Raw genomic sequence first — 17,289 nt, 5'->3', positions numbered from 1 at the left:
GGCAAGATCCAGGAGTCCAGATAGCTTGTTTTGTGAAGATGAGAAAGAAGCAACTGATCCTGCTCCTGCTGTGGCAGTGTCTGCTTTCTCCCTGCCTGCTGCTTCGTGATTCCAGTCCTTTCCGGCTCGAGAGGATCTGGTGTCCCACATGCTCAGGATTGGGCCTGACTATGGTGCATCAGCCTTGACCACTCAACACAGAAGTAAAATGTAAAAGCACGCAGGATTCATTAGGTAACGCACTCACTGTGTTTCCCTGAGCCCTTCACAATGGCATGCATTCTCTTAGATGTGTTCTGAGCTGATCCTAAGAAACCGCTACTGAGGATCACTGGATTTACGCAAGCACTTATGTTAGTGGTGCTGGAGGATTCGAGTCATGACCATGTACAGCTGGGGGATCAACAAGGGCTTCCACTAAGAATTTAGTTAGAATTTTTTACTACAATGAAGAGAGAACTGAAGTTCTCATATGGGGGAAAAACACTGCAGGAAAAAAAAAAAACCCAAAAGCAAAACCCAGGATTGTTAAACAGTAGCACAGACCACTGCCTCTGGGGATCCCCACTCACTTTTCTCTCGTCACGTCTTATCAGGCCTTCGTCTCAGACTCCCTCTGCCCAGAAACAAGGCAAGTTCAAGTCTACTTACACCGAGCCAGGGAGGAATCTTCCCCTACTCTGCCAAATACCTAGATAATAATCAGCATCAGCGGGTGACTCAAGTAAAGGCTTACACTTCCTTTCGGCTACTTGAGGTCCCTACGTTTGAAATTGGGTCCCTCCCAAGGTCATTGGGAGGATCAAGTTATTGGAACTTGTTTTTCCAAACATGGGACCGCAGTCAATCATTTAAAGAGATGCAGACTTAAGATTTAACATGTACACTGGAGAGATGGCTCAGCAGTTAAGCCTGTGTTGCTTTTACTGAGGATCCAGGTTCAATTCCCAGCTCTTTATTGTGGACCACAACCATCTCTAACTCCAGCTCCAGAGGATCTGATACCCTTGACTTTGATGAGCACCAAGCATGCATGTGGTATACATATAAACATACATACACACATATATACATACAAACATATACACATACATACATGTATACATACATGCATCCATACACACATACATACAAACAAACATACATACACACACATACATACAAACATACATACACACATACATACATGCATGCATGCATGTATACATACATACACACACATACATACAAACATACATACACACATACATACATACATGCATGCATGCATGTATACATACATACACACACAAACACATACACATACATACATACAAACATACATACATACATGTATACATACACACACACATACATACATACATACAAACATATATACATACATGCATACATACAAGAAGATGCCTACCAGTTCCAGGCAGCTTAGGTTATATAATGTGTTCTAGACCAGCCTGATCTTTTATGTGGACTATAGTTTTTTAAAAAAATATAAACCAAAATAAAAATAATTCCAAGAGACTAGTGTGTTAGAATATATCTATAATTCTAGCACTCACTAGTCTGAAGCAGGAGGATTATAGTGAGTTTGAAGCCAACCTGGGCTACATAGCAAGTACTAAAGCAGCTAGGATTGTATGACAAAAGTCTGCCCCAAACAATGCTAAAATCAAAATTTAAGAACCAAATAAACCCTTAAAAGAAGAAAAAACTTAAAAGTCCAATCTCACATGATGTTGGTGTTATAGAACAATGAGAAGTCTGTTGCTTTGATTACAGACATAGCTGAGGCTTCAGGTCCACTAGGAAAAACACTTTACCAACTCAGACACACCGGCAGCCCCAAACCTGTCTTCTTAAAGACAGATTTTAATCAATGGAAAGAGAGGCCATGAGTTTGGAAGAGAGCAAGGAGAAGTGTATAGGATGGTCTTGAGGGAGGAGAAAGAAACAGGAAATGATGTAATTATAATCTCAAAAATAAAAGAAATAATTAAAAAAAACCCACATTTGAAAAAGCCGGGCACGGTCTGGTGAGCCATCTGAGTTGATACAAGCACCTGTTGCCAGCTGGAGGACCTGGCTTCCACCCCCAGGACCCACATGGCGAGGAGAAAATGGACTCTCGCAAGATGCCCTCTGATATTCACATGTGTGTTATGGCACACATGCGCACGCATACCTCACTCAACAAACAAGTGAGTGAGCGTAATAAACGTAATGAAGAAATGTCAGGTGTGGTGACGTGGGCCTATAATCCCAGCATTCCAGAGGCTAAGGCAGAGGTACAAGTAGTCTGAGGCAACTTCGTTGTCTCCACAAAGAAACTTGTCTAAGAGGGAGACATGGATTGTTTTAAAAACTTGTTTTCCTCATCTCTCCACCAGAAACAACTTAGCGTACAATCTAACTTAAACACAGGCAGCTTTTTAACTAGAGAGACCGGCACGGTGGGGGTGCAAATCTTTTACACTTTCATTTTCAGTAGCTGGGAGCCTTCCTCCTCACATCTGAAGCCACTACAAGCAGCCTTCCTCCTACCGCTGTGACAATGGCCAATGCTGTCCAGTAGCCAGTTACCACAGAACATTAGATTTATCTAGCAAAAGCACTGCGTGTCAGCACTTCCCCTTGTCCTGTAAATTAATAATCTCAGCCAGAAGCAGAGGAAAGCAGATGGGCAGGATATCCTCAAACTATTTGCGTAGCATGTGTCATTCTAGAGAGAAATCCAGTGCCTGATTTGCAGTTAGGAACTCAAATTGAGCTCTTGACACACTTTGGTATGAAAGAAAAGCACCTCCCATCTTATCACTCCCAATCTAGGAAAGCCTGTCACATCTAGATGCCTCAAGGGACCTGAGCAAATGCTGCTTTTCCGGGGTTCACATACACCTCTGTTTCTGACTGAGGAGACAGAATTCACTTCATTCTTTCAAGGATCTTTGTAAGCCTGGTATCTTGTCTATGTTACCATGGTAAGTTTTAAAGAGCCAGGGAGCAGAAGTACCCAAGTACATATTCATTCCTCTATATCAGGCCTCATATTCTCTTGTAAACCAGCCGGACATCTAAAACCTTGCAAACAGTCGTCAACATACCCAAATAGTAATAGTACGGTTACTGCTATGATTGCTAAGAATAGCTAACATTAATAGAATGTGCTATGTACAAAGAGCTATTCTAAGGATCACGCATACACTGTAGTTCATTAGGGTCACCAAGACAGTGCTCTACAAGCAGCATGGGGGGAGGGGACAAAATACCTCCTTGGGATTAGAGCATCATTCCAGGGGAACAACTCAGGATGAGGGTTGGTGTGGTGCGAAGCTCAGAATAAACCTACACGAACACGAGGCCCGGAGGGGAGTGTGGACACTGGATGTTCAGAGAGCTGAGAGTGGTTCAGTCCCTGCGAGGTGACTCATCTAGCATGCATCGAGTGGTGAGAGAAGACGGAGGGCACGCTTAGGAAAGGCAGTGCTCGATAGGACACTCGGGGACCTTGGCTGGTAAGGCTGGGGGACCCTACCTGTCAGCAGCAGCCTATACTGAGGGATCCTCTGAACTGGCTTCAGCAGGTAGTGCTTCAGGGCCAGGTTGGCACATCGAGGGCTCATCTGGAGGGGGAAAAAAGGCATTCAAAGTAAGCCCATTGTTTTGTCAGAAGCAGAGTCCAGGCTATTCAGAGATGCTTCCTTATGTAAGGGACAGTGGCTGTGCAGCAAGGGAAACTGACTGGAGCCATCGAACCCACCTCTCCAGTCTGTTTCTGAAGCTGCTGCCCCAAGGGCCCTGCAGCCATTGTACTGACACACTGTAACAACAAGGTACTCCGGGAGCTGCAGAAATTAAAGCGCAGAGCAGCCTAGTAAAGCGCCCCTTCTCTTAGAAGAACGACGAGTGGAGGTGGTGTTGGACGAGCAGTCCTAGAAAAGACAGCCAAGTCAGAGTGAATACCTGACTGTAATGTTTTCCTCGGGGGGTGTCTATGTGTGGTAGGATCAAGATGAGTGCGTCCATGTGCCCATACATTGTGTTATGAGATAGACCCCTCAGTGTAGCTCAGGCTGGCCCTCAACTCTGTGGTCTTGACTCTACTTTCTGGGTGCTGGGATTACAGGATGTGCCATGGTAGCCAGGGATGGCTCCTTTTATGGATGGTAAGATAGTAGAAGGGAGGAAGAGCAGGAAAGGCTACAAATGATTTCCAAAGTATAATTACTTGCCTCTTGCGTGAAGCATCATAAAGTAAAAGTCAGCGATACTATAATATCTTTGAAAGTCTGCCTTTCTTATTTTGTGTGGCTAGAATTTACTGACCATTTTTAGCTGAAGAAATAAACACCAAGATATAGCAACCAAAAATGGTGAGAGTTAAACTGATGGTTCCTGAAGGGAGGAGACTCGGGTGCTCAGGGGGCAGGGGAAGGTGGGCCAGAGGTCAAGGACAGCCCTGACTGCAAAACCCACCCTGAGGCAAGTCTGGGTACAGTGCGCAATCTCGCTCTGTCGAAACCTTTCTTCATTTAAAAAATGAAACAGACTTTCATTTAAAAACACACACAGGGGCTGGAGAGGTGGCTCAGCGGTTAAGAGCACCGACTGCTCTTCCAGAGGTCCTGAGTTCAAGTCCCAGCAACCACATGGTGGCTCGCAACCACTTTTAATGGGATCCAATGCCCCTTCTGGTGTGTCTGAAGACAGCGACAGTGTACTCATATATAATAAATACATATTTTAAAAAACACACACACAAAGCTTTCGCTGACACATCAAATAAAGCAAAGCAAAGTTTTTAACTTTGATGCTAGAACTTTATTTATTTACTTATCCAACGAAAAACCGTGCTCCTTTCCATTACTGTATATGAAGGTGTCAGACGAATGGAAGAAAATGTTAGGTTGAAAATAGGAAATGATCCCTTGGCATTCAAATCCATCAAGGCAGAAGGCAGAATAGGGGTGGCCGGCCAGGGTGGAAGAGAAGGACGAGTTGGTGTTTAATGGCTATGGAATCTCAGTTTTGCAAGGCTATGTATGTTTCAGAAAGATGGTGGCACGATGCTGTCCACGTGATTCATACCACAGAATTATACACAAAGTGGCTAAGATCGTAAGTTGGTGGTATGTGCGTTTTACCATAGGCCTAAAAAAATAAGATTATTTGTTTACTCCTTTGTTTATTTAGTGTGTGCGCATGTGTGTAGGCGTCGGGTGCACATGTGTCCCAGCATGCATGCTGAGGTCAGAGGACAGCTTCAGGAGTCAGTTCTCTCCTTCCACACGTGGGATCCCAGACGTAGCAGCGAGTGCCTTTCTGCTCCCAGCCACCTGGTTAGTCCTTTTTTTGTTTTTGAGACAGGGACCCATGTTGTCCCTGCTCACAGGAGTTCACTATGTGCTAAGCATGACCTTAAATCCCTTATCTTCCTGCCTCAGCTTCCCATGTGGTGGGAGCACAGGCCCGTGCCACCGCACCCAGCTGATGAGAGGAAAGCCAGGACTTTGAAGCTGGTGTGGCTATACAGTGAGACCTTGGTTTAAACAAGTTAACTAGCTAACTACCTCTAACCAAGATGATGTTTACCCAGCTTAAACAGTACAACATGCGATAACAGATCTTCACTATTGAATCTTGGACTATATTGAATTTTTACTGGTTTATTTGATTAATTAATCCTTTCTAAGATTTAGAAGAGATTATTATTATCATTTTATTTATTTATTTATTTGGTTGTTTGGTTGGGGTTTTTTGTTTGTTTGTTTGTTTGTTTGTTTTTTTGTTTGAGACAGTTTCTGTATCCTGGGACTGGGAGTAAAAGTGTGCACCACCATCGGCTGGTGGAGGAGACTATGTTTTAACACACGTTTTCTCAAAATTTTTTTCAATGGCCGTAAAGGACTAAGGCATGCGGGGAGAAGTTGAGCATTCTATGACAGCGAATACCTCGAATTCCCTGACGACCGTGGCGAATCCAGAGTTTTTCTTGCACTGTTCATCCAGCAACGCAATGTTCTTGTCGAATTCTTTGATGTACATGGAGTACATTTTTAAATATGGCCCCTTCTTTACAAAGATGTCAGCAATTCTCTGTTGTTCAGCCCTGTGGGTAGAGGATACAGAGAACCATGAGGGCAGTCAGTGTGTCTGAGGCAGCAGCTTGTCCGCACCAGCTTGTCCTGCTGTCTGCTTTCCCTCTTCTTCAGCACTGGCCCTGCCATGAGCACACCTTGTCCAGACTCTGCCAGCTCTGACTGGTGTCCCTTTTCCCACTCTTGTCCTCTCTATTCCATTTGTCAGGGCAGCAGGGACCTAAAAACTGTGTGTCCTATTGTGTGACTTCCAGTGACAGCTTCTTTCCAGTGTGTGTGTGTGTGTGTGTGTGTGTGTGTGTGTGTGTATGCAGACGGTCTCACTAAGCTACCCAGACTAGCTTTGAACTCATGATCTGCCTGTCTCAGCCTCTCTCCTGCAATCATGACAGCTCAGTGCTACAACACATCCAGCTCCCGGGGCCTTCTATTGCCCTGAAAATAAAACTACATTCCATGTACACACAGGCTACTATGCTTTCCTGTCTGTCTGTCTGTCTGACCCAGGCCATGATTCCCTTCCCCTTTCCCTGTTCTGCAGAACTTCTTCATGTTCTTTAAACACACCTGAGTCCATTCCCATGCTGCAGCCTTTTATCAGTGGTTGCACGTGCATGGACATATGGAGGCATCGGAGTTCCCCCACGCCCACCTTCCCACATCCGCTTTTCGGGGAGGGGGGATCTGAACACCTTACATATGCAAGGCAAGCACCCTACTACAGACTATTTCTAGTCCATGTTCTACTTTCTTAAAGAGTCTTTTTTTAACCGTCTGATCTTCACTAAGAACTCCAGCATTTTAGTCTCTGCATATCAGATCTTTCCCTGATTTTTCTTACCTATTTACCTTGTATTCATCCCCACTATAATGCCTGTTCCATGAAAGTAAGGCCTTTGTATATTATGTGTACTATAGGATACACTAGTCATATGTAGATAACCAACCAGTACAGGAGATAGTCAAACCTTGGGAAATGAAATGGCTGTTAGGCATGGTGGCTCACTCCTATAACTCTGGTACTCAGAAGAGTGAGACAGGAGGATCACCATGAGTTTAAGATCAGTCTACACGTTATAATGGCTCCCAAACCAGGGCAGCTACAAAGAGAGACATTTAAAACATTCAATATAATAACATATTTCAAGTAAACTCAGGTAAGCTAGGAGGCAGGCCTGCTGCTCCTATTACAGGAATCCAGACCTTGAATTCCGTGGCCACAGCTGTAAGCACCTGGTTCTTCCTCATGGCTCTACCCCAACGAAACTGGATCACCAGGATAGATCACGAGGCAGCAGCGGCCTTGGACCATGCCCTTCCTTATGGAACAGAACATGATCTGTGGTCTGGAGACCAAGGTGAAGGGTCACTTCTGGCTAAGTATGTCCTCTAAGATAGCAGAGTAGAAGTGTCACCGTGGTAAGGTGCACAGGGCCATGGCTTTCTGAGTCAACAAGGTGGGTTGTACTTCCAAGTTTCCCTGGAAAGGAGATACTGCACACCAGCTCAAAATCTCAGTGTCAACAAGCAATGGTCCATACCCAGAGCTTCAAACTTCTGTTGTATAGATAAAGACTGGCCCCTCCCTGTCTGGTCCAGAACTGAAAATACTGCAATTCGTCTAACAGTTGGAGCCCTTAAATCAGTCTTTATAAGACAAACATGCACATTTCAATCTACATATAGAGGATGTGGCGCTCTAAATGCTATCATACAAATAGATATTGAGCCTAGGGCTTCTTGTATGACAGGTAAACCACTAAGCTAAATCCCCAGCTCTTTTTAGTTTTAAAACATATTTGTGGGTTTATTTATTTATCTTGAGTAGAGCATGAATATGAGGTCAGGGAACAATTTTTGGGAATCAGTTCTGTCTTTTCACCATGCGGGTTCTGAGGATCAAACTTAGGTCATCACATTTGCAAGCACCTTTACTATGGAGCCATCTTGCCAGCCTGTCTTTTATGTTTTCTGTTGAGACAGGGACTCAGTGAGTTTCCCATACAGCTCAATGGACTTACGGTCTTCTTGCCTCAGCTTCCTAACTATTTGGGCTTGCAAGTCTGCTCCACAAGGCTCCGTGAAAGAAGATTTTGAGAGAAAAATACCTTATTCACAGACTTGAACTATTTTGCGAACAATAAGTAAAACCTTTTCCACAGTTAAAGAGTTATCTCTTTATAGTCTGGTTCTTAGGAATGCTTAATCCTTCCAATACAGACCATCTACAGATCCAAAACTTAAGGAAGCCTTTATCTAAGCAAAAATATTTAAACCTCTCTATACTACATATATGTCTATAGTTAGGTTTTAAAGCCAGTTCAGGGTAATATTAATATAAAATTATATAAAGAACAAAAGATAAATTATGTACAGGAATTATTTTGATAATGATACTTCATTTTCACTGGAGCTTTAAAAAATTACAGCCTGGAATGTATCAGGAGGTGAAACCCTGTCTCAATAAATAAACACAAGATCAAAACAAAACAAAATAGACAAAGGAAATAGCTAAATTGCCTCTGCCTGGGTCCGAGCAAGCATCATTGAAGAGCTTTGTAAGTGGCACAGATTTAAATCTAGTGTGCCAAGGTATGGCCATCCGGAATATTTAATCTACAGGTAACTGCCAAAAAGTTCAACGCACTGAAAACAACGCCGTATAAGGAGCGTCACTTTCCCCTCCCTGGCAGGGTCTCTGCGGTTTCATTTAAAACCGTGCGCTCTGCTCTGAGGAAGCCTAATGTGCTCCGTGTTTTACCAGCTCAGCATTCTTTCCTCCAGTTCCTTCAGGAGATCCCGGTTGAGCTCATACAGCTGAGGCAGGTAGTACAGGATCTGGTTAAGGATCCGGTCCTCAATCACGGGCTTCCCGAGTTGCCTGGACGCGTGGGCTACAGCACCCCGGAAATCCTATTATAGTCAGGAGGGCAAAAAAAAAAAGTCACTATTCACACACATAACTGGATCAAAAGCTTCCTGCCTAGTCATCCTCTACCCCATGAAGATCTACAATCTCAAAACTATTGTTATCTTTCAACTATACAAAAAGGTATCTAAAAACCTGTTTCGCAGCTCTAGGAATTAAAGTCGCTCTAGTGTTATCACATAGATACGCTGACTCTATTTTGCCACATCAGATGATCATGCTCCCACAGGAGGCATAAACTAATGAAAGCCCAGTGCTAGGCACGAGAAGGTGTCTCCAGGGGGGTCTAAGAGATTCCCAAAATGAGACAAGCTGTTGACACTACTCTTAGTTGCTTCCCAGAACTTGAAGTTAAGACCCCGCTGCTGAAGACACCACATACTTTGGACACTGCACTTGGAAGAATCAAGCTGGAATTGACCCGAAGCCTCCTCCCCAGAGACTAGCTCTCACACTGTCCAAAAGTGTCATGCAAACTGCCAAGAGAGTAAAACAGTCAATAGTCTTACCCAGAAGGAAAGCTTACGAACTGCAACAATGACAGGCGTGACAGGCGGGGCGAGAGAGCCCCGGAGTGCAATAGTGGCGCCTTTACCTTGGGGGTAACCAACAGCTGTCTAATCAGACCTAAGGCCTGCTCAGTATGAGGAAACACACACCTCATGGTGTGGAGACGTGGCCTGTGGCTGGAGAGGACCCAAGAGAAGAACCTACTACAGCCATTTTTCTAAACTGTGATGGCTGTTTTTAGCTGTCAACTTGACTACATATGGAATTAATTAATATCCAAAAACGTAGGGCTCAACATAAAGGGACTTGTGTTTAATTGGATGTATACAGATCCATCTCTAGTCTGGATTGTGTGGTGGGAAGACACACCTTTAATTTGGGCCTCACCTCCTCGTGGAAGCCTATACCAGGACGAAGAAGAAGAAGAAGAAAGCTTTTGCTCATTGCCTGCCTACTCTCCCTTGTTCTTGAGGCCATTCCTTCACGGCATTAGAAGCCTACTTCACATCCGGCCTCATGGACTGAGCGGCTTCTGCATTCTTAGACTTTCCTTCCTAGCCAGCTATTGTTGGATAAGCTAGACCCTACAGTTTGTAAGACTTTCTAACAAATCCCCTTTCTCTATGTATGTATAAGGGAGAGAGGTCCATTCTATAAAGTCTGTTACTGTAGAGTACTCTGATACATAAATCAATATACTTTTTAACTTTATCCTAAATATTAATTTTAATACCCACAGATATGTGTAGCACTTACACCTCATCAAAGAAGGTCCCCTTTGTAAGGCATACGGACTAGGACCAAGATCCACAACTAGTCAAAATAAATGACTGCGAGGTGTGAACTGGTTCACCTACAATCCAACCCTTACACTCAAGACTCAGGAAACACTGGGGAAGAGTGGGGAGAAAGGGTTATAAACACCAGAAAACCAGAGTAGCTGCTTTAAGACAGCATCTTCTAGCTGTGACAGGGACTCTCTATTCTCGAAATCACACCTTAGTGCCTAAACAAGCATTGTATGATGGCACCAGCCGACCTGACAACATGAATGGGGACTCTCACAAGGCCCTACGCCTAGATGAAGAACTATAGACAACCGATGGCTGACAAAAGGGGGAAGAATCATTTTCTCTAGGGAAGAACCCCGATAAGTTATTCAATCCCAAGTGGTCAGCCCTAAGCGTATCTACGCATGAGCAATAGTAAGGAGGCTCAGTAACTTCTGTGTGTTTGTGGGCGTGATTAAAGAGTGAATTGGGCGGTGTGGGCAAAGGAGGAGTTGAAAGGGGTAAAAGGAGTTGGGAGGGAGGGGCAGACATTATGTAAATGCAGTATTTATGCATGATATTCTCAAAAATATTCAATTAAAATTTTTTAAGAAATTCTAAGCAGGTCTTAGCTAACTCCACCCTGGATTTCAGAGCCCTCCTCTTGTTCAGTGGTCATTTCCCAACCTGGAGCCTCTGGCTGGGACTTGCAGAGGGAGGTACCTGGCAATCAGCACTGTAGATCTACGCCGCTGCTCTTGACTGACTGTGCTTCCTTGACCGAGCCTTGGTTTCTCCATTTGTAAAATAGGTGCAACTGTTACACAACCAGGGTAGTACTAGCAATAATGTTTAATTGGCGGTTGCACAAACTTTCCGCAATACATTTGGTACAGAGTCAACACAACGCTCTGACTCCAGGTCTTAATGCTCCTCTTCCTTGAGCCAACCTCCCAAGGAGCTCACCATTTGTACTTTAAAAACCGGTCACCTGGTCCCACACCCACTCTAGCAGCACCTGATGGGCAAAGATGTAGCTGGCCACACAAGCGAATGGGCGACATATCCACCTGGGGTCTCCCTGGGGTGGCATCCGTAATGAATGAGTGAGATAATCCTGGCCCAGCCCTATTGGTATTCCTGAGTTTGACTTATCCAGAATCATCCCCTCTGAGAAACCAAGTAACACCCTCCAATACTGCCCTGTAAGTGAGAACCAACCCCTCAAGGCCCAGGACCCCAGTCTGCATCTCAGGAACCTGCAGAACAGGAGCAGACTCCCCTGAGTTTCCCAACCTCCCCGGCTAACAGTGGGGGCTCAGCATGTCCATGTGCCAGCCTGGATACATGTCCTTGCTGGACAGGGCAGGTGTGCCCCCAGAGCAGGGCATGGTGCCCCACGGCCTGCACCTGAGAGTCATGTCACCACCACAAGGCCTCAGACTCAGCAGAATTTTATGCTGATGAAGCAGTTGGGTGTGTGACCTCAAGGTCTACACACAGCCTCCCCACACAGTCTCCCCACAGGGCTCCCTTATAGGACCCCCACCATCTGTGTTAGTGCAGTGTGTTTCTGGACACCAGGTGGGCTGCCTCCCAAACCGGGGCAGCAAGGCCAGTCTACACTTCCAGCAGGCCCCTAAAGCGTCTGGGGATACTGAGCATATAACTTTCAAAAAGTTCATTTTTATCTCGAGAAGGGGTTGGGGGAGACCCCACATATTTTCATCTTCTGTTCTTTCTAAGATTACTAGTGCCATGTTTAATATAGGTCACCACCACCACACCCATCCCTGCAGAGGAGGAGGAAAGGGTGGGGGAGGAGATGTGTTTGCAGAGGTGCCATTGTCCTCTGAGGGTGGGCCTCAGGATCTAAGTTAAACAATATTCGAGCAGAGCCTCTCACAACCCTCAAGACTCCAAAACAAAGGACCTTGCCTTCTCTTAACAGTCAGATTACAAATCCTCAGGCAGAACCCCTGAGGAAACTCACTAGGCTTTCTCTCGGAAAGGGATTGCATTTCCTCTGTAGATACCTTCAACATTTTCCCCTAAAAGACAAATTAATTAAGAGTATCTCTTACTTCTCCAGGATGAATTAAAAAAATAAAAAAGAAGATAAGGAAATGAACAAAACAAACCCCAAATTAAAAAAAAAAAAAAACTTCACGTGTACTCTAAAAGAACAAAAGGTTTCCAACCCAAAGTCCACTCAGGTTTCTTTACAGAGCAGGACATTAAGTTCTGGATGCAGACAAGGTTTTACTGAAGAACTACACTCCCATCTCCCCTCAATGTTTTCTTCATGTTTTGAGACAGTCTTGCTGAGACCAGGATGGTCTCAGGAAATCACAATGCTCCTGCCCCAACCTCTGGATGACTAGAATTACAGATGTGTCAGTATGGCCTCAAAACTGTTAAGTAGCCAAGGACAGCCTTAAACTTCTAATCTTGCCTACCACCCGAGCACTGGAATAACAGGCCTGTAGCACCATACCCAGTTCATTAGATGCTAAGGATTAAACCCAGGGCTTCCAGATGCTGGGCAAGAAAGCCTACAAGAGAGCTACTTCCCGGCCACCTCAAGTTCTTAACAAATACTAAAACCTTCTTCTGGGTTCATTTTTATTGCCCCATTAATCATATTAATTAATGTAAAGGAATGCCTTATCTGCATAGCAACTACAGCAATAACTTGTATAACTAATTAGTAAGATGTCAAGCAGGAATTTAGTCTGCAAGAGTTCCAGGTTAGAAAACCACACGAGCATCTCCAGAAACCAAGCTGACAGCAGCCATGTCCCGTCCCCTGCAGCTTGCCTCAGTCAGCCCTGGCACTCGTTAGGAGGGAACGCAGCTTCTTAACTCTTCTGGAAGTCGTTAGGTTGTCTCCAGTGGAGGAACGCTGTAGAACACATGTATGAATCACGCCCCTGATGGCAAATATGTTCAAAGCTAAGCAAGGGAAGCAGCGGCACCTTTTTCTGCCAGTGTAGGGAGGAGCCCCTGCTCAGCAGAGCCAACGAGCATGCCCCCGTCTTCCCGCAGAGTTAGTGGTGACTGCATTGGCCCCTTGGCAGCAGAATAACTTTTGTTTTCCAACTGGAAGGCATTTCCTTGTCATGACAGCGACAGTGGATGCTGGCTGCTAAGTGACTGAAGAGCCAGTCTTGCCCGGCTTCCGCCAAACTTCACAGTCCACGTCATCCACCACTGCCAGAGCAGACACTTGTTTATCTGAGACACATTTAACAAATACCAGCCAAATCCAAAGGGGCTGACCACCATTCAGGAGGCTCTTATCACAACTTGGCAAGGCTTCATTGGTTTTCTAAGGGTGCTGGGTGTTTGGGGCAGCTTTAGATGAATTGAAGAAGACCAATGGTATAGTTGCTGAAAATTATGGTAGGAGCTCAAAACAAAATAGGAAGTTTATACTTTAGAGAGAGCCAAAGAAAGACAGGGGTGGGGGCAGATGCTCCTGTGTAAACCCAGCACTTGGGGGTGTGGGGTGACCAAGGTAGGAGGATTGCTGTGTGTTCGAGGGTACCCTGAGCTACATAGAAAGGACAACATTTAATAAAGACAATAGGACCCTGAAGAGTTCGGACCTCTAACAGCCACAGTTGTATGTTCTAAGCAGGCATTTGATGATGATTCTCTGCTTTACCAAAGGGCTCAGCGGAAGCACTTCCTCACCCAACCTAGCCTTACTAAGTGCCTACCACCCACTCCAGTGTCCGGCCCTGCACCTCACCTCTCACTGGCTCTCAAGCAGCAGCAGATCACCCTGTCCCCCACTTACTCCTTTGAGAACCTTCTACTCACTGGAACTCACTTTCTCCTCGGCTATGAATTTTGTGTTTGGAGTTAAGTCCAATTCCTTCACCACTGCAAAACCAGCGCTGCTACTGAATAAAGTCTGTCTTACTATCTATGGTTTTTAAGAGGCCAGGCACAGTGGTGGATACTGCTGATCCCAGCACTTGGGAGGCAGAGGCAGGTGGATTTCTGAGTGTGAAACTGGCTATATATTGAGTTCCATGATAGCCAGAGCTACATTATAGAAAGACACTGTCTCAAAACACACACACACACACACACACACACACACACACACACAAATGCACACACACATACACATATACAACAGATGCACACACACATACACAGACACACACACAGACACACACACAGATGCACACACATACACACACACAGATGCACACACACACACAACCACACAGTTTTAAATGTCACTTAGTAATTATTTTCACCTGGGGCTATACGGGTTTTCTTGGTAGTTTTTTGAGAGCTCAGCACACAAAATCTTAGGTTAAATCCACAACACCCCAGCTCAAAATAGGGCATCTCCATCTCTAAGCTAAGACAGTGAATGCCAAAGCTCCAACAGGTAACTTGACAGCCTCCATAACCGCCTTCAGCAGGGAAGCTTCAATTGTATTTATTCCTCTTCTTCTTCGGCTCCATCTCCCCACATCAATGCACTCTGAACTGGGGTCAGATGCAACTAATTCTACAGGAACTACACAGATAAACTTCCCAGCCACTGCCACAGTGGTGCCACTGGAGGGAGGGTCCAGCTTTTTTTGTTTTTATAATGAAAAAAAAATGATTATAACATGTAATATTTTAAAAACCCTAACAGCCAGGATAATTTGGGAAGGGGTGACAATCTTTAAGAGGCATATTTTAAGAGCCACAAAACCATTTGGGGCAGAAGCATCTAAGTTCACCAAAAGCTCCCTTCACTCTAGCAGTGCAGATACAGGTGAGCAGAGAGAGCCAGAGCTTGCGTCTGCACTCCTGGGGAGCTGGTGACAAGCCTGACAGTGTGGCCCAGTGAAGAGCACCAGCCTAGACTGCGTGAGGCCCTTGGGTTTGAAGACCAGCACTGGAAAGGAGAGTAGGGTGGAGAGCAGGGAGGTGGGAAATATTAGGCACACTGCAGGTATTACTGACATCAACCAGATACAGCACCAGTTCTAATAAAAACCAACTAAGGTTCTGTATGCAAAGTCAAATCACCTGTGAGCACATTCACTAAGTGCTTGTTCACGTTGGACCTTAAAGACTGAAAGGGGCCTCTAGATAATAAAGCATATTGTATCATTTTCTCCCAATAGTCCGTAAATAAGATCCAGTACAACTCCAACTCTTTACAGTACCAACAAGCTCACTCTGCCCAGTCTGATCAGCTGGGGAAGACCCGAGCCGAAACATCAGTGCGAACAGGACCGAGTCTGAACCTCAGAGGCACTGAAGCAGAGGACGGATGGCTTCGTCTATAACGCTGGGCTGTCTATCTCCAGAACCAGAGGAGTGTGTGACTTAATTACCAGCTGTCCCAAGAGGAGGGCTCGACCTTTAGCCATTGTTTAACCACTATCAGGAGCCCATGAATTCAAAGCTCACGTGGACACAGGGATAGATAGGGAGCTCTCAGTGAGAAAAAAAAATCGCTTACAGAAAAGCAAAGCCAAGCAAAACAGCTGCCGTGATCAAAGACCTGTTATAAATATGCAAAAATGAAAGAAAGACTGGGAAGTAAAAGGGAAAGTCCCCATGTCAATAATTTAACTTCCGTTTGGTCTTGTTTATCCAGGCAGAGTCTTGTTATATAACCTAGGATGTCCTTACACTCGTGATCTTTGTGCCTCAGCCTCCCCGAGTGCGGGGACTGCAGGGGTCTCCGGGTGTGCTTTGCTGACTTTGCTTTTAGATGAAAGTAGTTTTCCAGGTGAAATGATCCTTCCTGTTCTGTATGCACAGATCAGGTTGTGTATAAGCGTCAGTGCATTCAATGCAAAACAGCACAGAAACCAAGTGTTCGCACCGTGTTCTCAACCCTCCTTAGTAACATTAACACATCATGTGCACAAGTAAAAATTACAGCTTCATTTTCATCTTTAGAGGATGAAAAACAAGAGTTTCTCTGGTTTCCTAGGCAGCTGAAAAGAATTCTGTAAGCAACAAATATGTCAAGGACACACTACATCCTACAGATACGCTATAAATAGCAATGGTTAGGACTTCGAGCAGACATTTTAAATTTCTGCACCAAGAACTCACATAGACCAGACTTCAAAGTCTGGCTTTGACATTTGGTAGCATTTTTTAACAGGTTAAAACATTTCTTCATTTAAAATAGACAAAGGGAAAAAACTATTTTTACAGATGTTGTGAGGCTAAAAAAATAATTTGTATAATATAATTATATAGTATACTAAGAGGTATATAAAGAATGCTCACTAGAAGGCCATTTACTTAAAACTATTTAGTACCCACGAGTCTCAGGAAGGTGAGAAGATCTGAAATAGAGCCACTGAGAGAAGGAGAAGCCAAACCAAGGCAAGGGAAGACAGAAGCAAGACTGATGTGCTATAGTAACGAATTCCAATTGGAAGTCTTAATGTGAATGGAACTGCTCAAAAAAGAGAGGGGTAGCCAAGTTATCAGGAGCTAGAGAGAAGACAAAGAAAATGATCATTTAAAAGTCCATGAACCTCCCAAGACAAGGGTGTACTTGGGACAGAAGGACAATTTTAAGGTGGGAGAAACATGACCACTGGGGAAATGTGTTCATTTTATATTGCACTTAGAAAAATAAATAACATTCTATGTGGTGTTAAGGTATCTTTCATTATGGATAGACATTTTGACTAGGAGACATGTTTGCTCCTGACAGTACCCTCTTCACAGTTCAAGGAAGCTGGGAAGGAGTGGCCCCAGCCCCCACCCCAAATTGGGTCTAGGGTAGCAAAGATAGAATACAGATTTTAGTAAGTAGTAACTCAGGAGTATCAGGGGAGGCGTTAGCAATGTGGATGTTTGGAGTGGTACAGACATTACACTGTTTAAGCATCAAAACCTCCACATGGAGTTGCTCCAACTGTGGCAAGGTAGTCATTGGGCAAGAATTCATCTTCAGACAAAAAGTACTGTCCAGGAAAGGACACAAGGAGGG

General features: G+C 44.6%; 1 protein-coding gene across 3 annotated transcripts in view; it reads right to left on the bottom strand.

The window, feature by feature from the left end:
- Fgd6 (FYVE, RhoGEF and PH domain containing 6) overlaps nt 1-17,289 on the bottom strand; it is a 115,299-nt gene that overhangs the window by 36,380 nt on the left and 61,630 nt on the right. For all 3 annotated transcript variants that reach the window (NM_001137645.1, XM_063264098.1, XM_039079738.2), the window contains 3 exons: nt 8,854-9,005; nt 5,947-6,103; nt 3,530-3,617 (listed from right to left, as the gene is read on the bottom strand). In NM_001137645.1, coding sequence (NP_001131117.1) covers nt 3,530-3,617; nt 5,947-6,103; nt 8,854-9,005 — 397 coding nt within the window. The remainder of the gene's footprint in view (nt 1-3,529; nt 3,618-5,946; nt 6,104-8,853; nt 9,006-17,289) is intronic.

The sequence above is a fragment of the Rattus norvegicus genome, chromosome 7, assembly GCF_036323735.1.
Source record: "Rattus norvegicus strain BN/NHsdMcwi chromosome 7, GRCr8, whole genome shotgun sequence".
In the NCBI taxonomy this organism is placed as follows: domain Eukaryota; kingdom Metazoa; phylum Chordata; class Mammalia; order Rodentia; family Muridae; genus Rattus; species Rattus norvegicus.
This window is presented reverse-complemented; position numbering and strand designations above follow the sequence as displayed.